The sequence below is a fragment of the Aquarana catesbeiana genome, linkage group LG08 (assembly GCF_042186555.1).
Source record: "Aquarana catesbeiana isolate 2022-GZ linkage group LG08, ASM4218655v1, whole genome shotgun sequence".
In the NCBI taxonomy this organism is placed as follows: domain Eukaryota; kingdom Metazoa; phylum Chordata; class Amphibia; order Anura; family Ranidae; genus Aquarana; species Aquarana catesbeiana.
Window position 1 is genome coordinate 253,446,497 of NC_133331.1, and position 24,218 is coordinate 253,470,714.

Below are 24,218 nucleotides of genomic sequence, written 5' to 3' on the forward strand. Positions count from 1 at the left end.
GGGCGCTCCCACTCTATCGGGTGGGGGGAAGGCTGCTTCACTTTGCGGACATTTGGAGAACACCGGTTCAAGTCAAGTGGGTCACCTCGACAGTATCCTGCAGTTACAAGCTAGAATTGCGGGGGTTTCTTCCTCAGAGGTTTTTAAGATTCAGCGTTCCTTCAGATCCTCCAAAAAGAGATTTATTGTTTCAGATACTAGATCATTTAGTGCATCAGGGAGTGATTATACAGGTTTCTGTATCCGAAAGGGGCCTTTTGAGGGGACATTCTAGCCTCCATCGATATCAAGGACGTGTATTTACACGTACCTATTTTTCAACCTCATCAGAGGATCCTGCAATTTGCAGTAGAGGAACGTCATTTCCAGTTTGTGGCTCTGCCCTCCGGGCTTGCCACAGCACCCTGGGTGTTTACAAAGGTCCTAGCACCAGTACGAGGTCTTTTAAGGGCCAAGGGAATCTTGGTGCTCAGATACTTGGACAACGTCCTGCTCAGAGATCACTCTCTGCAGTCCTAGAACAGTGCGTAGCCTGCACAGTGCAGTGTTTAAAAAAACCTGGGCTGGGTCATAAATACCAAAAAGTCAGCCCTGAGGCCAGCTCAGTCTCTGAAGTATTTAGGTCTGATCCTAGATACGGTCCGGGCAAGGGTATTTTTGCCACCCGTAAGGATCTGTGCCCTGAAGGATCAGGTGCGTCAGGCAACCCTCCATTCGGCTCTGTATGAGTGTTCTTGGAAGGATGGTGTCCTCCTTCGAGGCAGTTCCCTACGCCCAATTCCTTTCCAGGCCCATACTTAATCCTTCACCATGACAAGGTGGTGTTGCTTCCTATTCCATCCTTCTTGCCAAAGGTAGTGTCTGCCTTTCATTTGAATTGGGACATTGCTTTGCCTTCCTTTTTTTCTCTCTGCCTCGTTCGTACCCAAGAAGGGGCAGGCAGCTTCCATTGCCCATTGGGTTCATCAGTTGGTCATTCAGGCCAATGGTCTGAAACATAAGAGATGTGGGAACCTCCTGGGCTTTTTGCCATCAGGTATCTGTGGCTCAGATTTGTAAGGCTGCTACCTAGTCTTCAGTGCATATGTTCACAAGATTTTATCAGGTGCATGTTAGAGCAGCTGAGGATTCGGCTTTCGGCCGTAGTGTACTACAGGCTGCTGTATAAAGTCTGATGGCTATTTTGGCAGGGTTTCTCCCTCCCCTCAAGGCTATTGCTCTGGGACATCCCAGTAAGTAAGGAATAATAGTCTAACTCTGTCTCCCATGATGTATGATAAAGAAAATTAGGATTTTTTTTGTCATACCTGTAAAATCCTTTTCATTGAGTACATCATGGGACACAGAGGTCCCTCCCCTCTTTTTGAGGATTCAGTACTTGCTACAAAACTGAAGTACTTCCTGTCTAAGACTTTGGTCTACTAGTGTCCACTCACCTAGATATGGCGTAAAACCCAGTAAAACCCAGTAAGTAAGGAATAATGGCCTAACTCTGTGTCCCGTGATGTACTCGAAGAAAAGGATTTTACAGGTAAGTAAAAAAAAAACCCTATTTTGTTATTTGTGTTTTTTTTTTTGTTTTTTTTTTTGTTTTTTTTTTTTTGTCCCGTTTTCGTTCGTTAACGAAAACGGATTTGATTTTCGTTATAGTTTTTGTCAGTTGCTGAAAACGTGCTTGTACGTTTTTCGTTTAGTTTTCATCACTGTAAAAATGCAGCTGACGAAAACATTTTCGTTGACTAAATTAACACTGGTTACTGCACTCTAATGTCATTATCGCAGTCATACTAGGGCCCATTTGGGTGAAAGCTGTTTTACCCACCATAACATTTTTGGGCTGTGGTAGGAAGCCAAACCAAGAGGCAAACACTCACAACACTGTAAGAGGTAGTCTGTCCAGCAAAAAATGTAACCCAATATAATTGCTGGATTCCTTCCTTCCTTACCTTTTTTTTTTGTTTTTTTTTTTTTTTTATGGGGTAATGTTTTCTCCCGTTATTTGCAGAGCCATCTCAGATAGAAGAAGCAGTCAAAGAAATAGACTCTCTGTTGTCCAACGAAAATGTGCGTTTGCAGGAAGTGTGCAGCCGTTTACAGGAGAAACAACAAAATATGACTCAAGAGGTCAGCAGAGGCTGTTTATTTTTGTTACATGTATTATATTAAATTGAACCAATCAGTCACTGTATGCTTAATATTGAGTGTTGTAATTGTATGATGAAATTCACCACAAGGCGTCAGTTCATAGTATTTGCCTGTAAATACTTCCAGCACAGTGCTGATATAGACTTTTTGGTAATGGAGGGGCCCCCCCACATTACATTCTGTTGTGGTATGCTTGCCCAATTAAACACAATATTTTAATGACAAAGGTTCATGATAAATCCTGATTTTGTGGTGCGGTCACCTTCCACAGTGTCATAGTATGTTTGCTAAAGCGAAGCAGGCGATTTTACTTTTGGCTGAAAAATATAGGATATATAATAAGAGAATACAATTGGTGAAAATTAGGAGTTAAAGCATCATTAGTTCCAGAGAAAGCTACAGCTTAAATTAAATGCAGTGAGGCTGCCATTCCCATAAAACAGCAACAAGAAAATAAAGTGGGGTAAACCCAAGCTTGATTTTTAGTCAGGTTGCTTTACAGTGCATCTGGAAAGTATTCACAACTCTTCACTTTTTCCGCATTTTATGTTACAGCTTTATTCCAAAATGGATTAAATTTGTTATTTTCTTCAAAATTCTACAAACCATACCCCATTATGATAACGTGAAAGAAGTTTGTTTGAAATCTTTGCGAATTTATTAAAAATATAAAATGAAAAAAATCACATGTACATAAGTATTCACAGCCTTTGCTCAATACTTTTGTTGAAGCACCTTTGGCACCAATTATATTCTCAAGTCTTTTTGAGTGTGATACTACAAGCTTAGCATGCCTATTTTTGGGCAGTTTCTCAAATTCTTCTTTGCAGGACCTCTCAAGCTCCATCAGGTTGGATGGGGAATGTCAGTGCAAAGCCATCTTCAGATCTCTCCAGAGATGTTCAAGTCTGCGGTCTGGCTGGGCCACTCAAGGACATTCACAGAGTTGTCCCGTAGCCACTCCTTTGTTATTTTGGCTGTGTGCGTAGGGTCTTTGTCCTGTTGGAAGAGGAACCTTCCCCCAGTCTTTTGTCCAGTGCGCTCTGGATCATTTTTTAATCAAGGTTTTCTCTGTGCATTGCTGCATTAATGTTTCCCTCGATCCTGATTAGTCTTCCAGTTCCTGCCGCTGAAAAACATGATGCTGCCACCACCATGCTTCACTGTAGGGATGGTATTGGCCAGGTGATGAGCGGTGCCTCCAGACAGTTGGGCAACTACATAGAAAATGAGGTTCAATGTAGAAAAATGTAAAATAATGCATTTGGTGCCAAAATATGAATGCAATCTATACACTGGGGGTGAGAACCTCTGGGGGAATCTAGGATGGAAAAGGACCTGGGGGTCCTAGTAGAGGATAGGCTCAGCAATGGCATGCAATGCCAAGCTGCTGCTCACAAAGCAAACAGAATATTGGCATGCATTAAAAAGGGGATTAATTCCAGAGATAAAATGATGATAATTCTCCCGCTCTACAAGACTCTGGTCCGGCCGCACCTAGAGTATGCTGTCCAGTTCTGGGCACCAGTCCTCAGGAAGGATGTACTGGAAATGGAGCGAGTACAAAGAAGGGCAACAAAGCTAATAAAGGGTCTGGAGGATATAAGTTATGAGGAAAGGTTGCGAGCACTGAACTTATTCTTTCTGGAGAAGAGACGCTTGAGAGGGGATATGATTTCCATATACAAATACCATACTGGTGACCCCACAATAGGGATAAAACTTTTTCGCAGAAGGGAGTTTAACAAGACTTGTGGCCACTCATTAAAATTAGAAGAAAAGAGGTTTAACCTCAAACTACCTAGAGGGTTCTTTACTGTAAGAGCGGCAAGGATGTGGAATTCTCTTCCACAGGCGGTGGGCTCAGCGGGGGGCATCGATAGTTTCAAGAAACTATTGGATAAGCACCTGAACTACCGCAACATACAGGGATATACAATGTAGTACTGACATATCACACACATAAGTTGGACAATGTGTCTTTTTTTTTTACCTCACCTACTATGTAACATGACGTTTGCCATTCAGGCTAAAGAGTTCAATCTTTGTTTCATTAGACCAGAGAATTTTGTTTCTCATGGTCTGAGAGTCCTTCAAGTGCCTTTTTGGCAAACTCCAGGTGGGCGGTCATATGCCTTTTACTGAAAAGTGGCCACTCTACCATACAGGCCTGATTGGTGAAGTGCTGTTGAGATGGTTGCTCTTCTGAAAGGTTCTCTCTTCACAGAGAAATGCTGGAGCTCTGTCAGTGACCATTGGGTTCTTGGTCACCTCCCTGACTAAGGCCCTTCTCCCCTGATCACTCAGTTTGGCCCATCCTAGGAAGAGTCCTGGTGGTTCCAAACTTCTTTCATTTACGGGTGATGGAGGCCACTGTGCTCTTTGGGACCTTCAATGCTGCAGAAATTTTTCTGTACCCTTCCTCAGATCTGTGACTTGATACAATCCTGTCTTGGCAGTCTACAGACAATTCTTTGGACTTCATGGCTTGGTTTGTGCTCTGACATGCACTGTTAACTGTGGGACCTTTATATAGACAGGTGTGACTCCAATCAAGTGGTAGAAACATCTCAAGGATGATCAGTGGAAACAGGATGCACCTGAGCTCCATTTTGAGTGTCATGGCAAAAGCTGTGAATACTTGTACATGTGTTTTTTTGTTTTGTTTTGTTTTTTTTTTTAAATAAATTTGCAAAGATTTCAAACAAATTTCTTTCATGTTGTCATTATGGGGTATTGTTTTGTAGAATTTTGAGGAAAATAATGAATTCAATCCATTTGGGAATATGGCTGTAACATAACATAAAATGTGGAAAAAGTAAAGCGCTTTGAATACTTTCCGGATGCACTGTATATCTTCAGCTTCTTAAATCTTTGGATCTACTCCATTATTTGGAAATATGTTTTTTTCCTGACCTGCCTATGTATATTTTCATAATATATCCAGTTGGAGTTCCCCAGGATTATTTTTAGCCCATCTCTACATAAACTGTGTTTCATACAGAAAGATTTCAAATGAAGAAGTAGAAAATGGGAGTTTTGAGGTGCATATTGATCAGATTGAAGAAAAAATAAGATTAACACATTTTATTTAAAAGACATTATTAAAATTTATTAATAAAACCACCATGAATAAATTCATACGGTCGTTGTACAAAAGTTTTTCAACTCTACATGTTTCGCCAAGATCATGGCTTCCTCAGTAGATTCTACTCGACTTAATTTACAATATCACTATAAGTAAACAAAAAATACATGGTCTAGAAATCTCATACAAAAAAAAAAAAAAATATATATATATATATATCAGTATCTGACAAAAGTAAGTACACCCCTCGCATTTTTGTTATGCGGGTTAACTGTGTTCCCTCACTGTGTTCTAACTGTAGGGGGGATGGGACTGTCTAGGAGGAGAGAGAGATCGGTGTTCATACATAGTATGAACACATGACCTGTCTTTACTCCAATGAGAGAACCAGATCTGTGTGTTTACACACACAGATCCCGGTTCTCGCTCTGTCACGAGCAATTGCGGGAGCCCGGTGGGTGCGCACTCGCATCTGCTCCTGGCACACGCCGCGCGTGCTCCCCTAGTGGCCAAAAGACGAAGCGACGCAAGGTAACGTTGTTTTACCCAGCCGTGCCATTCTGCCCCAGTAAAACTGAGGCGGCTGGTCGGCAAACGCTTAAATACCCCCTCCATCCCCGCGGCGTCTGACGTCTCCCTGCAGTGATGCGGACGCCCATTAGTCGTCTCCTCTCATTCCTATAGATTTCCGGCTAAAACGAGGATAAACTATGGCGATGAACACGATCTCGCCTAATACAAAGCGGCGTTCCGCGTGTGCGTGAAACTACCGCAAGCTTTTTTGAAACTACTCATTCCAATACCTGTATTCAAAGATACAGAGTGGCTTCCTGCACATGCACAAAATAGCTGCTGCCATAACAAACTCCCCATTCTAATACTAATTCTGATACTAATTCTAATAACAGATAAAGGCCTTAAGGAATGGGGGAGATAGGGGGAGAGGATCCACCATCTCTTATAACCTATTTAACAATCCCAGTGCTCTTATACTAAAATTTAAATATACATAAATCACTACATTAAGAGAGAACACATTCAATTGTAAAAGACAGCGCTCTGCATATTACAAGGTAGCTAAACTACTATTACTCTTACTATATCAACACAGGCAGGTTGAGAGAGGGTGATATCCATTTTAAAGGGAAACTCTTCTATTAAAGGACAAGACCAATTTCCATGGATGCCGCTCAAACATCAAGCATATTCAGAATCTGCAACATGGCACTGTTGATTGGTCATCCATAGCCCAATTTGTTACACAGTATATTCAAATAGGGAGATAAAAAATGGGAGAGTAGAAACCATTTGGCGCCAATCCCCAATTGGTTACTCAAACTGCATACCCAGAATGACGCCCTGGGCGTCTATATGACCGACCACTCCACTAATAGCTACCCGTGTGGCTATACCAGCCCACGTGTTTCATACAGAGCAACACTGAGCTTGTATGAGTCTGCTGTAATACCTGATATCACAAACAGGTAAAATCTCTAACTTGGTGTTTCTCAACCTTTTTTTGCAGTCAGGGCACCCTCTAAAATTATGCACAATCTCAAGGTACTCCATTCTAAAATGTAAAAAAACGAAAGGACACCCAACGTGATTTATTCTTCCAAATTAACTTGCACACTGGTACCGACTAGTATAGCAATGTTTCTTTTCTTCACTCGGCAAATGTGACCCCACTGCTGGCGGAGAGGGGCAAACAAGGATGCTATGCAGGCACCGCTCCTCCTTAACCGATAATGTCATTGGTTGTTAGGATGCCAGGGACAGGGAGGTTGTAATGGTGCACAATGGAAACCTGTGACTTTGTGTAACTAAAAGGCAGGCTTGAACCACCAGCTGGCTTGTATAAATGGCACAGCATTTCAGCCTCATGCTTAACTATATCTGCTTCCTTTTCATTTGTTCAGTTCACTCAGCTGCAGTCCCGGTTGGAGAATGCGGAATCCCGTGTCTCACACCTGGATGGCCTCATTGAAGATCTACAGTGGGACATCGACAAGGTCCGCAAAAGAGAGCAGCGCTTGAACAGACACTTGTCTGAGGTCCTTGAGAGGGTAAGATACAGACTTGTGTTGGTGATAGGCCTCAGTTTCATCAAAGCTTCTGTAATTACAGCAGTCTGTTGTCCTGCTGGGGGCAAAAAAACACAAACCACTCTCTTTTTTTTTGCAGCACATTTAAAATGTTTGTATGTGTAAAAAGTGGTGTGTACAGCATGACTTGGACAGATGAGTTTCTCCAAAGGCTTTGGTAAATTAGATCCAGTATGTCTTTTCAATGATCAGGTGCCTCAAAGTTTGTTTTTTTCTGTCTCCCTTAGGTGAATTCGAAAGGCTACAAGGTGTATGGTGCTGGCAGCAGCTTGTATGGAGGAACAATTACCATCAACTCAAAGAAGGTAAAGCAAAGCATAAAAGCTGGAGTGAAAAAAAGGATACCATGTCAGTCTGACCCCCTTTTTTCTCCAGATTGTGGGCCTTTTAGAGCTCAGCACTTCAGATTAACTACAGGGTTTAGTCTTTAACTGCTTTTTGACCAGTGGTCATTGCAGCTCAGACCATATTTAGCAGCTTCTGTTTTAGGACCGCCCACTGTACAAGCCCATCTTTTAGAAACTGTGCTCCTGTGTTCACAGTCCTATAACTGCACTGTGATTGGACATGGATAATCACAGGCAAAAAGTACAGAGCCAATGAGCGTGGCTCTGTACCAAGTGATCATTGTGAGCAATCACAGCATCATAGTGTAAACACAGGTTGCAGTTAGCAGCTGAACCTCATTAACTGGCTTGTGATCAGGAAGCACTGTTTACTCTCACATGCTTATCGGTGTGTGAGAGGAAAGAGCCTGCTGACCACCAGCCTGCACCAGTCATTCACCCCTCTCCTGCATAAGTCAGTCTGTTTTTTGTCCTTGGAGGTTTTTTTTGGCTCTGTTATGAAGCTTGGCCCTCTCTTTTCAGCTGAGATTTTTAGCACTGTTTTGTGTAAGATTGTATGACCCAAATTACCCATTTATTTACTGACTGATCCCAGAGTCCACTAGCACGCACCTGCACCCTCTTCTGCTGGCCCTTTATCTGACTTGCCCACAGCCTTAACGGCAATTGACCACAGAGACTGAACAGTTGCAGTCTACTGCTATCACTTCCAAACTGAAGGACACCATTTTTGCTCTTATTGATGTACTACTCTAAAACTACAGGATCGGCCTATTGCTTCTACCGCTGCTGTTTCCAGTCTTGGGTCATTTTAAAACTTTTATGGCCACAAGGACTTTCCCTTTGCACTTGCTTTTCCAACTCTCCTTAGTCCTTAGAAACCTCCCAACAAGCTGTTTTCTCACCTTAAATGTGTATTAGCCTTGTGTCGGTTTTGTAAGAGTTTTGTGCAGAAGTGGTCAGTCTCCACTGTTGTTTTGGCAGTGTCCCTTTTTAACAAGATGCTTACTATTCTGATCAAGGACATGCCTATCTTTAAGAACTCGATCGATAAGCAGTTGGAAGCCCTTTCTAGAGCTTTGTTCTTTCCTGGCAGGGAAAATGAGTGAAACTACATTTTTTATACTGCACAGTCTATTTGCCTTTTGTGAATTAGCCCCAGCATCCTGCATCCATTTAGAAGCCAAAACTGAAGCATATTTATAAGGGGATGCCTGGAATTTGACTTTTAGCTCAGAACAGATTTCTGGGAAAAGCAGTGAACCAATTGCACAAGCAGAAAATTAGATTTCTGGGATGTTGGGGAACTACTCTTAGCATAACGTTTCCACGGTGGAGACTATTATACTAGTTATCTAAGCCTCGGGCAATAGTGGAAGTACTGCCTTGCTGTTGCATAGCTTGCTTCATCCAGTGCGCCATCCTTGTTGACAAAGGATGGGTGTCTGTGATGTTAGGCATACAGACTGTGGGTGTAATTTGGTTTGTGATTGGCCATGCCACTTCAGATCTTTGCACACAGTTTCCCACATGCCTATTTTCCAAGCAATCTGAATGCCATTAACAGAAGACTTTGTGCCTCTCTCAGGGCTCTTTTAATTGTGGTACCTAAGACCTGTTCAGTAGGGTATGTTTTTATTTTATTTTTTATTTTTTTTATTTCTGCAGTTTGAAGAAATGACCAATGAAGTTGACATGAATAAAGAGCTGGCTGTGAATCGCCTTCAAGAACTGGATAAGCTCAAGCAAGACTTGCATGAAGTGACTTCAGAGAATAAGGACTTGCAGGTTAATTCTTCAGTTCTTCTTCTTCCTTACCCAATGACTTCTTTGCTTCTGTAATTTGGAACCATCTGTAAATGACGTTTCTCTTGAATGTTCATTTACACTTTCCTAAAATGTAAAAAACGAAACTAATAGTTTTACATAATGCAGCAACATCCATACATGTGGGGCACCCAATATTAGGGGTGATTTATTCTTCCAAAGCAATACCCATTTGCACATTGGTACTGATGTATTCCAATGTTTCTCTTGCTCACACAGCTAATGTGACCCCAGTGCTGACAAAGAGGCAAACAAGGCTGCTGTGCTTCATGCTGTTCATCATTAGTTGTTAGGACACCGCCAGCAGGAGGGTTGTAATGGTACACAATGAATACATGTGGCTTTATGTAACTAAAAGGCAGGTTTGATTCAACTGCTAGCTTATATAAAATTTTTGGGCAATTTTTAGGCATTTTTCCAAGGCACCCCTGAAGAAACCTGAAGGCACCCTAGTTAAAAAAAATTCTGCCCTAGGGGATAAGCTCTGTCTCTAAGAGGTTAGACACTAAACTAAAGCACAAGTGTGGTGTTCTTCCCTGCTTGTGTTAGGCCGTCTTGGTACATGGACACAAGTAGGGGAGTGGAGTAGTGCAGCTTTGCTGGTGTAAATTAAGTGTTTGTAAGATGCTTTTGTCATGTGACTGTCAGAAGTTTCTGTATTGTAAAAGTTAAGGGCTTTCAACTCTGACATTTTTTTTTTTCCCGTGCTGTCCAGGAGCAACTGTCAAGGTCAGTAGAGGACAACGTGCGAGTGTCTCCAGAATACCGCTGCATGCAGTCACAATTCTCTGTCCTGTACAATGAGTCACTGCAGTTAAAAGCGCAGTTGGATGAGGCTCGTTCTCTACTGCATGGGACACGCGGCAATCACCAGCGTCAGCTAGAGCTCATTGAAGTGAGTATACCACTACCCCTTTTAAATGACCCCTTGAAGTAAAATTCCTGCTTTCACAGGAGAAAATGCAAAAAAAAAAAAAATTGCAAATATAGTATGTAGAACTACACTCAAAGTATATCCAAAGTCAAAATTGTTTTTTTTTTTTTTTTCGAATGATTAAAACCCTTATCTTTTTTTTTAATTTTATTTTTTTGTGCCTTTTGGGGAGATTTTTCTTCTAGTCTTGAGACACCATATAAAGTGAAAGATTATCACTCCAAAGGGATCAAAAGATTGTGTCACTGGAACAATTGTTCACATTGGAAGATCTCCCTACTATTCCAATTCTATTTAGTCAAGCCCATTCAAACCAATTGGGAACAAGCTTTTAAAATCTTGTCCAAAAGATTTGTCCAAAGGAATGTATGTATGCTTTTCTTGACACAAATGAGTTGCAATCGCTCGGCTAACAGGTGGCCAGAGGTGGGCGAGAGTAATGTTCATTTGGTGCATTGAATGGTGGGATTTGTAGTGAAGTGTTCTTTTGTACTAGTTTCTCCACAGGAGCCTGGATAGCCAGTGATAATTTAAGCAGCCACAATTTTGGTTGAGTTTGGCAACAGAAATAAAGTGGTTGTAAAGGCAGAAGGTTTTTTATCTTAATGCAATAAGATAAAACGACTTCTGTGTGCAGCTGCTCCACTCGGCCCTCCCTAATACTTACCTGAGCCCCTTCTAGATCCAGTGATTGTTGTAGGAGTGTCTCAGCTGCCCGGGACTCCCCTCCTCATTGGCTGAGACAGCACCGCAACACCATTGGCTTCCACTGCTGTCAATCAAAGTCAGTCAGCCAATGAGAGAAAGGGGCTGGGCTGCGGCTTCATGCCTGAATGGACACAGGGGGCTGCAGCTGGGCTCAGGTGCCCCCATAGAAAGCTGCCTGCTGTGGGGCACTCAACAGGAGGGAGGGGTCAGGAGTGCCAAAGAGGGACCCGAGAAGAGGAGGATCCGGGCTGCTCTGTGCAAAACCAACTCCACAGAGGAGGTAAGTATAACAAGTTTGTTTCTTTTAACTAAACTTTACAATCACTTTGTTAGCAGACCATGCCAAAATCTGTGGAAAAAAGGTTTATCATTTATATTGCTAATTTAATGCATGTGCTAGGCTCATTATAATATTAATATTTAAATCAAAGTTGCGGTTGTACTTTAAAGTAAACAAACGGCTGGACCTTTAGGCTCAGTTCACACTGGGGCGACCTGTCAGGTGACTTGGCCGCCTGACAAGTCGCGCTCAATTCAGTGCAATGGAATTGTTCTAATTGGAGCGGCTCAAGTCGATCTGACTTAGAAAATGGTTCCTGTACTACTTGGGGGGGGGGGGGGGGGGGACTTTGGAGTGGCTTGCATTGACTTCTATTACAGAAGTCGTTTGCAAGCTGTGCTGATGTCACGGGGCGGCTTCAGAGTCAGGCGACTTTGAAGCCATCCCAGTGTGAACCGAGACCTAAGGGGATCTATTCAAAAAGAGTAAAACAAAGGAAAATAGGAAATATATTTGTGAGCCTCCATCATTTGCCTGCATGTATGGAAGGAGCTGTATTTTCAAGTGCGCATTTTAAAGCTTTAGGCCTCATGCACACTGGACATTTTTACAGCTGCTTTTTTTTGGCTTCAGGCATTTTTTTCTGCAGCCAGTAAACTCCCCAGCATCCTATGTGTCCATGCACACAGACTTTTTTATCAGCGTTTTTTGGCATGGGGAATTTTCTGGCTGGAAAAAAAAACGAAAACTAGTTGGTTTTGAGAGGAGTTTTTCACATGTAAAAACGCTCTAACTCTGAAAAACCCTGAAAAACATTGCTATTTGGCGTTTATCAGCGTTTTTGAGCCATAAGCTTTTGTTGGAGTAAGGTTTGCAAAAAAAAATAAAAAAATGCTAGAAAAGGCTACTGCAAAAATGCTGCAAAACTCATTCTACAGCTTCTAAAGCCAATGCTACTGGCTTTTTTATAACGTAGTGTGCCTGAGGCCTTAGATATCAGTTTAAGGTGAACTTGCCCTCTAAGCCACATGTCTCAAACACAAGGCCCTCCCATTCATTTAATGTGGTCCTCGCCACCTCTCCTGCAGCTGCGACACCCCCCTCCTCTCCGCCCCCACCTTGTCTCAGCAATTGACAGCAGATAGAAGGAGGAGGGAGGAGGACAGAACTCCTCCACCAGACTCCATGCAGCTGTGCAGTCGGAAGCATAGAGGAGGACAGCACTCCTACAGATCCTGCGCCTTTCTGTGCAGCCGCAGCACTCCCTTGTCTCCTAGTCCCCTGATCTTAGCATTCAGCAGGTTCCGGCAGCTGACTCCAGCCCTCCTCTGGTCCCCCTACAGACCTCACATGTTGATTCCCAGCAGCAGCACAAAGTAAGGGGGGTGCAATGTGATGCAAGGGAGGGGGAGGGATTCCACTTCTGATGGTAGGGTGCCTCTTGACATCTGATGTAAAGGGGGGGGGGGGGTTTGGACATGTGCTTATAAATATGAGGATTATTACTATAACCAGTAATAATCAAATGCAGAGGCAATTATTATGAGAAGGAGTAAATACATATATTCTTATAGATACAGTCAGCCCATTGCGAGCAACCGTACTTCTGATGCAGACCGCAATGAAATTGCGTTTGACACCCCTGGTCTAAGCAGATTTCTATGGTTGTTTTCCTCTTTAACTATTTGGCATCTTGTATTGAAGTTCTCTCCTTCCTCCATTGTCTTAGCGGGATGAGGTGGCTCTTCAAAAAAAGGTGCGCACTGAGGTGATACAGCTGGAGGACACACTTGCACAAGTGCGAAAGGAGTACGAGATGCTGAGGATTGAGTTTGAGCAGACGCTGGCTGCCAATGAACAAGCAGGTATGTTAAAATAACGTTTGGTTTTGAGCATATTTTCCGAGGCTGAAATCTGCTCTCAAAGATTTAGATTGGGAGGGAATGTTATTAACCGCTTTAGCTCCGGAAGGTTTACCCCCCCCCCTTCATGACCAGGCCATTTTTTGCGATACGGCACCGCGTTACTTTAACTGACAATTGCGCAGTCATGCAACACTTTACACAAAAATTATGTCCTTCCCCCCCCCCCACAAATAGAGCATTCTTTTAGTGGTATTTAATGTGGTTTTTATATTTTGTGCTATACACAAAAAAGACCAACAATTTTTTGAAAATAAAAATATTTTTTACTTTCTGCTATAAAACATTCCCAATTAAAAAATATAAAAAAAATCTAATTTCTTCATCATTTTATAATTTCATCATTTAGGCCAATATGTATTCTACTACATATTTTTGGTAAAAAAAATACCAATAAGTGTATATTGATTGATTGGTTTGTGCAAAAGTTATAGCGTCTACAAACTGGGATGATATTTTTTATTTGTTTTGTACTAGTAATGGTGGCGACTTATAGCGGCATTGCAGCAAATTGGACACTGACACTTTTGACACCAATACAGTGATCAGTGCTGAAAAATATGCACAGTTGCTGTACTAATGACACTGGCAGGGAAGGGTTTAACATCAGGGACAGTCAAAGGGTTAAATGTGTTCGCTGGGAGTGCTTTTGTAACTGAGGGGAATGTGCTTTAACTGTGGGAAGACAGAGGTGTGTGTTCCTGCTTGGCAGAAACGGAGGATTTCTGTCTTCCCTACTAACAGAATGACGATCTGCCTTGTTAACATAGGCAGACTGCCGTTCTGGCTTTGTCGGGAACAATTGGCAGACATCTGCTGGACCCGCTGATTGGCTCCAATGTGGCCAATCACAGCGGGAACTGGTCGCCGACGGAGCCGCGTGCGCGACGCAGACCCAGGAGTGCAAAATCGCGTACCTTTTACGTGGTTTTGCGCAGAGGAGCCACCGTCCCGCTGCACATGTACATGGGGAGGTCGACAATAGGTTAAAGAACACAGTACAAGGTTCCCCAGTTACGCACCTCCAGTCCACCTTCCCGTATCGCTGGGCTGGCTCCGCTTTAGAATATTTGGGAATTAAGCTGACTCCCTCTTACTCCACTCTCTCTTTTCTGCCAACTTCTATCCTCTGTTACGTTCCATCACATCGCTCATGACATATTGGCGGATCCCCACCTTATCTTGGATTGGCCGCATTCATGCCATCAAGATGACGATCCTTTCGAAGATCTTATACTTCTTCCGGACCCTACCGGTTCGAGTCCATGCATTCTTGTGTTTTCTACAGAAAAGGCTTCTCTCCTTTATTTGGGCTAACAAGTGTCCCAGGGTCTCCCGCCTTACCTTATATGCCCACAGGCTGAGAGGTGGGCTTGGGGTCCCAAATATCGCAAAATATTGTCAGGCTGCGCAAATCTCCCAGCTTGCAATGCTTCAGGCTACCTCCGATATTCCTTTCTGGGTTCTTCTGGAAATCCCCAACTGTGCACCAGTCCCCATCTCTGCCCTCGTATGGCTTCCTCCTAAATTGCGTGCCCCCTCACTCAGCCCTCTAATGGCCCATAGCTTGAAGCTTTGGGACTCAGTTCGGTACTCCAGTGGGCTCATGTCCCCCGTCTCTTCCTCTCCTCCCTCTCCTGAATAACCCCATGTTTCCCCCTGGCTTAGAACAACCTCATATTTTTTCTTAGTGGACAGCCCATGGATTCTCTCAGGTCCGGCATTTTCTTGGAACCCACACCTTCCCCTCTTGGACTTCACTCTAAGAGACTTGTGAAGCTCCCCCAGTGGAATTCTTCCACTATCTCCAATTGTGACACTGGGTACCCTCACTTTGAGGCCATGACACTTTTTCATAAAAAAAAACAGAAAAAAGCCTTTGAGCATACATGCCAACACTCTCCATGATCCCCTGGTACCATATCCTCAATTTACTCCTCCCTTAACTCTAACGGGACCCTAACCTCCTTATCTTATGTCCCCAAATGGGAGCGGGACTTTTTCCCATTGATTTGGCGGATTGGAGCAAAGCCTGGTCTAATATTGCGAAATGCTCCTTCAACACAGCTACCCTGGAGGCAGCCTATAAGGTACTGGGTCCCAACCTGTATTGCCAAATCAAACCCATCATACAGTGATAGATACTTCAGGGGCTATAGTCAGCGTGGAGATGAACTTCATATCTGGTGGTCCTGCTCCCGTTTAGTAGGATTCTGGTCAAGGGTATTTGTCTTCTGTTCACTCTCCACCATTTGTCTACCGGCAAAGATGCCAAGTTGGCCTTACTTCATTGTCCGATTCCGGGCCTTTTCTCCTATCGGCAGAAATTGTCCACCCATTTGTTTATCGCTGCTAAGCGTGCAATAACAAGGGCCTGGAGGAAGCCAGCTGTCTCGTTTGTGGAGGTGAAGAGCATTTTTAACAACTCATGATTAATGAGATGTCTGGTATCCTCTACGACTCCCATGCTAAATTCCTCAAAGCGTGGGGGCCTGTGGTGGTCCTATGCTCTTCTAACTTTGCACCCAGCCAGCCTGGGTCTCTAACTGATCTCCCTCCTGCTGCCATACCAGGCTCTCACGTCCCACCGGGGGAACTCTGGGATGCAGCTGGTGGTTCCACCGGCTGACCATGAAGATGATCAAGGACCGTAAGGATCATCATCTCTATGGTCTAAGAAACCGGAAGCAACAAGTATTTTGTCACTTCTGGTTTTGTCGGATGTAAACAAGCCAACTGGCTTGGGAAAGCATTGGATCAAACAAATTTTGGTTTGATCCGATGCTTTTAAGGCCAGAATAGAGACCTGTGGTCTAATAGACCCTAGATCTCTCAGTAAAGAGTACCTTTCACTGCCCTTGCTTTTGTGATAGCAATATAGTTGATCAAATTTTTAATTTTATTTTTTTTTAAATAGTGTATAAATAAAAAAAACATTAAATGAAAAAAAATGTATTTAAGTATCCCCATCTCCCTGTCAGGAAAGATTAGCTGAAATTCTCTCTTAAGAAGAGGTGATTAAGGAGCGATATGATCAACATGTACAAACACATAAGGTCATTAAAGAGGACAAGGTGGCACTCTTTACTTTTGGAGGAAAAGAGGTTTAACCTTGGTATGCAGAAAGGTTCTCTTCACAGTAAGAGCTTTTAAAATGTGAAATAGACTCCCTCAAGAACTGGTTCTGGACAGCTCATTAGATTGAAAAAAAAAATGTCTGGATGCATTTTTCAGTGCACAAAATAAAATATAATTGCATAGTAATATGTAAAGGTAATAACACCAGGCATAGTTTGATTCAGGGAAAATCCAAATGCCTCTTGGGGGATCAGGAATTATTTTTTTTTCCCCCATTAGAGCGAATTGGATAATGCTTTATTGGAGGTGTGTGTGTGTTGTTTTTTTTGTTTTTTTTTTGCCTTTTTTTGCCTTCCTCTGGATCAACTGTAGATACAGGTTTGTGTTTATGGAGGTTTTGGTTGAACTAGATCGACTAGTTTCTTTTTTCAACCTAACTATGTAGCTATGAGTGGAGTTAAAAATGTAGTTTAACATAAGAAATAATTTTAACATTCACCCATATAAAACCTTGAATTGCGAGCATAATTCATTCTGGAAACTTGCTTGTATAAGCAAAATCCAGCAGGAGCTACAGAGTATAAAAAAAAAGAGAGGCGACTCTAAGTGTAGCAATATGGTTACATTTAATGAAGGTACAACATTTAGCAACTTGCATGGTTGATGATTAAAAGAGGCACATCTAAGTATGCAGGCATCCGGGGTAAAGCTCTTCTCTGCACCGCTGGCTCTCGCCACTGTCAGTCTGCAATCGTGACCGGAAAGACTACCCTGCAGTAGATCGATCTGAAAACAAGGCTTGAAGTGCTTGTTGAGCGCAGTGTGGAGGGGATGATGGCGATGTGGAGGATGGTCTATGTGGACAGCTTTACCCCGGATGCCTTGTATACTTAGATGTGCCTCTTTTAATCATCAACCATGTAAGTTGCTAAATGTTGTACCTTCATTATATGTAGCCATATTTCTACACTTCGAGGTGCCCCTCTCTCTTTTATACTCAGTTGTGACGTGACGCCAACTTTATATCAAGATATCGCTTGTTTATCAAGTCAAGATGTATAAAAAATGTTTTCTTGTCTTGCAAAACACTCTCAAACCAAGTTACTCACAATCCAAGGTTTTACTGTACAGTATATTTTCATTGACAAATTCCCCAATGTACTTTCAACCACACATTGAAGTCCTTCTCTTTTTTTTTTTTATTGAAATTGTGGCTTACCATTGAAAACACAATTTACTTCTTTTTAGGCCCCATTAATCGTGAAATGAGACATCTGATCAGCAGCCTGCAGAACCACAATCACCAGCTAAAGGGGGAGGTGCAGAGGTACAAGAGGCGATTGCGAGAGATCCAAAGCGAAATCAATAAGGTAAGTCCCTGAAGGAACTGCATGGCGTGTATTGAAGGAAGAGCAGCATTACAATTCTTCTTCTGTCTTCAGGTGCGATCTCGCACTAGTAGTATCTTCCTGCTGCCCTCACAGTCCAGTGTGGAGGAGACCCGAGAAGAAACCATGGAGATAAAGACAGAGCCAGAGGAAACTGCACCACCAACACCAGCCCCACCACAACCAGAGGTTGTCCCAAAAAAAGAGAAGGAAGAGGAGGAGGTACAGCCGCCACCACCACAGCAGCCGAGAGAGAGGAGGGAGAGGGAGAAAGAGCGTGACAGGGATCGTGGGCGGGAGAAGGACCGAGGTGACAGCTCCAAGGAGAAATCAAAACACGAGCCAGACACAAAGCGCAAGGAGGCAGAGAATGTCAAGCAGATGAAGGCCGACCTCAAGTAAGGCAATTTTAGCATTTTTTACACATCTCAACACATCTCATAATATTAATCCTAACCAGTGTATTTAACTTTTTTCCCATCTAAACCAATCTTTTTTGACAGTGGGTTTGTATCTTGCTGTCATTGACACCAATAATGATTTATAACACAGTCCTGATAGAGAGAGAGGGGAGGCTTCAGAAGGAACTTGTAGTTTTATACAGGAATGACAGGTACTGTACAGCAGGGAACTGTTGTATGTTCTTGAACATTCTACGTTTACCTTTCATTCTGTGCACTTTAACAAAATCCTTTGGTAAAAATGATTTTCCATTTCTGCCAGGGCTGTTATGTAGAAAAACAGCAGACTTCTGGTTCTGCTTTCTGCTCTTATTCTTGGGCCTCTCCTAGCTGCTGTAAGTCATCTCGTTTTCGTTTATTTTCCTTATGTGAGGGAAAAGTAGTCCTTTTCTACTCTGTTCCCTGTCTTCCAAGCTGCACATACTAACTTTCCCTTAATTTCTCAACCGCTTCTTGGCCTATCGGGAGGGAAGAAATACCTGGTACTTCTGAAAACGGGAGCATCTGACTTGCACCCCCCCCCCTTTATCCTATAGGACAGCGCTGGTGCTTGATCTTACAGTCCCCAAGCGTGGGGTGGGGAGAGAGCCCCAGCCTATGTACCCTCCAAGTTGGGTGATCAGGGGGCAAAAGAAGTTCAGTATGTGCAGCTGGGGAGGGCAGAAGTTCACTTGGTATACTCAAAAAGGAACATTTACTTCTGAGCTCCCGAACAGCATACAAGATCCAGAAGATCAAACCTTGCTCCACGACATTTAAAATGGAATAATCTTTAACTGGAGTTGCTTTTTCTATGGAGTGCCAAGCACAAGTTGTGTGATATTAAACCCAAAAACAATACAATACCAATTCTTAGTTGTAGTTGAGGCATTCGTTTTAAATTGTTGTCTTTTTTGCTTAACCACTTAACACAAAGTCATGTACCTGTGCGTCAGTTTTTTGTACCGTTTTTTTAGAGCCGATGGTCAGCTTTCTTGTAATAACAACCGACGCAGCTAAGCAGACCCTCAGCTGTTATTACAAGCAGCCACAGGGGACGTCCCTCCCGCCTCTCTGGCCGGGTCTCCCGTCCCAGCGGGAGACCTGAGCCACCAGCCGGTGAACGTCTGCCGGCTGGCCAGAGACTTAAACAAAGCTGCATTCAGCTTTGATCAGGTCTCCGATGTGGAAACCCGGAAGCAACGTCAATTCCGGTTTACTCGACAGCCAACGGCGCCAGTCTAAAAAAAAATGTCAGCCGATCTTGGCGTCTGGAATACTTTCATGTATTTAGACTTCAGATCCCTCCATAAAGAGTACCTGTCACTGCCTATTACTATCACAAGGGATGTTTGCATTCCTTGTGACAGCAATAAAAGTGATCAGAAAGATTTTTTTTTTTTTTATAAAGGGTCAGCGTAAAAATAAAAGAAATAAGATTTAAAAAAAACAATTTTTAAAGCGCCCTATCACTCCATGCTTGCGTGCTAAAGAACGCACATACGTAAGTCATGCCCGCAAATGTAAACCGTGTTCAAATCACACATGTGAGGTATCGCTACGATCATTAGAGCAAGAGCAATAATTCTAGTGCAAGAACTCCTCTGTAACTCTAAACAGGTAACCGTTAAAAATGTTTAAAGCGCCGTCTATGGAGATTTTTAAATACCGTAGTTTGTCGCCATTCCACGAGTGTGCGCAATTTTGAAGTGTAACATGTTGGGTATCTACTCGCCGTAACATCATCTTTCACAATATATAAAAAAAAATTGGGCTAACTTTTTACTGTTTAGTTTTTTTTAATGCATTAAAGTGTATTTTTTTCCCAAAAAATTGCATTTGAAGGACTGCTGTGCAAATACAGTGTGACCTAAAATTTTGCAATGACTGCCATTTTATTAAGCGGGTCTCCGCTAAAAAATATATATATAATGTTAATGTTTGGGGGTTCTAAGTAATTTTCTAGCAAAAAATACTGAATTTAACTTGTAAATGACAAGTGTCAGAAATAGGCCTGGTCTTGAAGTGGTTAATTTTCACCTTGTGATCCAGCCAGTAAATCTGGTAGTTTTAATCTTCCTTTTAAAAACCAAGCTGTCCAGTAAAAGTGGCAATTAGAGGGTTGTGATGAACCATTTAACACTGACAGGGATGCTTACAATGGTCAGTTTTTTTCGTTTATGTAAAAAAATGTATCCGAAAAAAAGGAGAAAACACTTGCTGCTTTAAAAGTGTTAGCATGAGTTCAGCTATAATTTGTTAGACAGGTGCATCTAAATTTGCTAGTGGATCGAACACTACCCTCTTCCCAGATTACCATGGCTGCTATCCAATGTTGTGTCCACTGCTCCTCCATCCATGGTGGAGATAACATAGGATGGGAACTGGAAGTGTTACTGGTCGGATCACCAGGTGAAAATAAAAAGAAAAGAAGCATTTAAAAGGAAACTAATGTAGCCACCAGATTTAAGAATTGGGAAGCTGCATTTTATTATGTCAATTCACCAAACAGTATTGTTTAATAGTTGACAGCCTGGCTTTTTACACCCCAGCCATGGAGTATAAGTTTTTTTGTTACATCAGGAGTCTCAACCCTCCATTACAGTTTGATAGATAGAAGTTTAAAATCAAACAGTATGAGTTGAAACCTCTTCCTGTTTTGACATGTAGGCAAAGTTTGGATCACATGTTCAGAAATCTCTTCAGCCAACTTTTTTTTTTTTTTATTGTTTCATTGAAGTTGCTGCCTTTTGTCTCCCAGCCAGTTCTCCCCACATTCAGTCATCTTGTATGTTTGTTTTGTGCTAGGAGAGTGCAAGAGTCTTTAAGAGACATGAAGCTCCTCCTGGACATGTATCGTTCTGCTCCCAAGGAACAGAGAGACAAGGTTCAGCTAATGGCAGCTGAGAGAAAAAGCAAAGCAGAGGTATGGTTGGCTCTGTTAAGAGTTTTTCCTTTTTCTTGCAGAAGAATTGACCTTTTCACTGTGTTTTTAATTTTATCAGCTGGAAGAACTACGACAGAGGCTTCGAGAGTTGGAGGAGAGGGAACGGAGGGACAGTAAGAAAATGGCAGATGAGGACGCCCTAAGGAGGATGAGAGCAGCAGAAGAACAAACCGAAGCCCTGCAGAAAAGACTGTCTGTAGCTAAACAGGTGACTAAGTAGCATTCGTGCTTTAGAAACAAATTCAGTTTAATTCTAACCACTTTTACAGCAATCGCTTCGTTCCCTGCCACTCCATTCACCGCTGGAAGTGAACAGAAATACTAAGTCTGGGTGTAGGAACATATGTAAGTCCTCTCTTCCATGTGACAGTGGTGATGCTCTAAAGCTGTTTGCTAAGGCACCGGGGGGCAGGGTGAGAGTCCTCAGCCCTGTGTTGGGCTGAAACTAGAATTGACTTGGAACCTAAAATGGGGCATCTTCTCACTCATAGTAGCGAGTGGATAAGAAGTGGTCAATATGAGTTGCTAAAAGGATCTTTTTATTAACCGGATACTTTGCACTGCATAACCCAAAAAAACATTTTGTGACACCTCAACACAAAAGCAGTTTCTGAAATCGATTTAAAACAAAAAGCATGTGTTAAAGAAGACACTTTGTATTTGCCTGTTTTTCTGTCTGTTCATAGAACCTTTGCTGCTGAGGAAAGGTGCCTGAAGTATATTCACATCTGATACACTTCAGAGTGTCAGATGTCAGGTTACCCCTCCATGCTTTCATCCCGCTGGACCTTATGCCACTTCAGGACATAGTAGGGAATTGGCAACCAGTGGGAGGAACCACAGCACAGTGGAGGGACCCTGGCATATGACACACCCAGAAGTGTGTCGGATATACAGAACTTTTGGGGGGGGGGGGGCTCCTGTGTTCAGCAGCATAGAATAGATACTGCTAGCGAGCAGCACAACGGGTAAAAAGTACTTTCTTATGCACATGCTTTTGGTTTTATTTTTTATTTCTGAAACCAAGCTACTTTAAAGCTTACCTGTGCAACTCCCTGTGGGATGGGTTTTGGACCTCCCTACTTGCTCACACATTATTTTATGTGGACGCACCTATAGGTGCTTGCTGTTAGGCCCTTGTTGTCTTCTTGACACCTTCATACCAAACACACGTTGGTGACCATATTTCATTGCTGTTTCCCTGCCTAGGAGGAAGAGGCTCTGCTGTCGGAGATGGATGTCACTGGCCAGGCATTTGAAGACATGCAGGAGCAGAATATCCGTCTGATGCAGCAGCTGCGGGAGAAGGATGATGCCAATTTCAAACTTATGTCTGAGAGAATCAAGTCCAACCAGATCCACAAACTTCTCAAAGAGGAGAAGGAGGAACTGGCGGACCAGCTGCTCACACTGCGCACACAGGTGGGGTGTGACACTACCAGACATGTAAATCTGTACTATCATAATGAACAAATTGGAAAGGTAGACACACTACTTTTCTAGTTACAAAACTTTTAGTGCATTTTAGATTTGTGTAGTAGACCTGTTCAATAACTCCCTTATTTTGGCCTCTCTCCCCCGCTATACTTTTACATGGTAAAAACTGACTAAATACGAATTCCCTGGCTGTTTTTATGCTGAATCACTGAGCCAGAGCAGGCATGCTCATTATCTCATAATATATTGAAAAGATTGGATCAGCATGACATCCCAGCAAGACGCGTTAGAGGGGTCAGCAATGGCAGCCTAGACTTATTTATTTGACAGCTTTCCTATCTTAAAGAAACTGCTGCTCTTGGATTCTTCTGGGTTTTCCATGTGATTACATACTTTAGTATTGGTCACATAATCCCAGGTGAAGGGGGGTGGGTCATTGTTCAGCGAGAGCTGCTGACATCACATAAACAAGTTTGGCATTTTCTCACGTGATTCACAGTAGAAATATATAGTTTGGCATTTGCAAATATGCTGCAGAAATCTCCCTCCACTGAGTCTGGCTGCATCAATTTTAACTGTGGGCAGCTGAAGCTGCTGCTTGTTCACTTCCTGGATTTACACAGAGGCACACCTCCAGCTCTGCAGCTCTCATTGGCCCTCTTATGACTGATACCCTGTCCCTTCCTGGCAAACTTTCACGAGAGAGAGCACTGTGCGTGATGTCATCATAAGCCTAGGCTTTTTACCAGACAAACAGGAAGTGGGCTGTATAAGGTATTTATTGGCAGAAAAAAAATGTTTTACTTTCCCAAGTTAAAACAACAAGGGCAGAAGATTTAATAGATGAAACGTTAAAAAAATGACTGAAGGTCCGCTTTAAGCACCAAACACACAATTACCATGAGGTAACATGGAATAAAAAAAAAAAATCAAGAAAATCTAAAAGCAGATAGTTGCCGCTATGGACACCATAGTGGTGTCCAAGTGCAAAACAGCCTGAAATCTAAGCTGTTTGAAATAATAAAAGTTGAATAATAAGATGATATAATGCCCATGTGACAAGCATAGGGGATTGCAATGGTTAAATAAACAAAAAGGTCCCAGATACTATGAATGGTCCATACAAAGTCCACTGTAGTGCGCTTCAAAGAGATTTCTTCAATATCTGTCTAATAAGAAATCAAACATTTCCTAAAATTGTTAGTTTGTCACTTGAAGACCAGGCCTTTTTCTGGCACTTTTTATTTCCAAGTAAAAATCAGTATTTTTTGTTAGAAAATTATTAGAACCCCCGAACATTATATATTTTTTAGCAGATGCCATAGAGAATAAAATGTTGGGTTTTGCAATTTTCTTTTTTCACACGGTATTTACGCAGCTGTTTTTTGAATGCAATTTAAAAAAAAAAACAAAAAACTTTAATGAATTTTAATGCGCACAAACACATTATACTACCTGATTTTTGGTAAAATCTAAAAGATTGTGTTATGCCAAGTAAATGGATACCTAACATGTCAAACTTTAAAATTGTGCACGCTCGTGCAAACTACGTCGCCATAAGCGACGATTTAA

General features: G+C 42.4%; 1 protein-coding gene across 1 annotated transcript in view; it reads left to right on the forward strand.

The window, feature by feature from the left end:
- The window catches only part of RNF20 (ring finger protein 20), a 59,341-nt gene that overhangs the window by 21,414 nt on the left and 13,709 nt on the right, over window positions 1-24,218 (forward strand). The window contains exons 6-16 of the mRNA XM_073597012.1: window positions 2,006-2,124; window positions 7,153-7,299; window positions 7,566-7,643; window positions 9,354-9,473; window positions 10,228-10,407; window positions 13,164-13,299; window positions 17,683-17,804; window positions 17,877-18,220; window positions 21,071-21,188; window positions 21,268-21,417; window positions 22,419-22,631. Of these exons, the coding sequence (XP_073453113.1) occupies window positions 2,006-2,124; window positions 7,153-7,299; window positions 7,566-7,643; window positions 9,354-9,473; window positions 10,228-10,407; window positions 13,164-13,299; window positions 17,683-17,804; window positions 17,877-18,220; window positions 21,071-21,188; window positions 21,268-21,417; window positions 22,419-22,631 (1,727 nt within the window). The remainder of the gene's footprint in view (window positions 1-2,005; window positions 2,125-7,152; window positions 7,300-7,565; window positions 7,644-9,353; window positions 9,474-10,227; window positions 10,408-13,163; window positions 13,300-17,682; window positions 17,805-17,876; window positions 18,221-21,070; window positions 21,189-21,267; window positions 21,418-22,418; window positions 22,632-24,218) is intronic.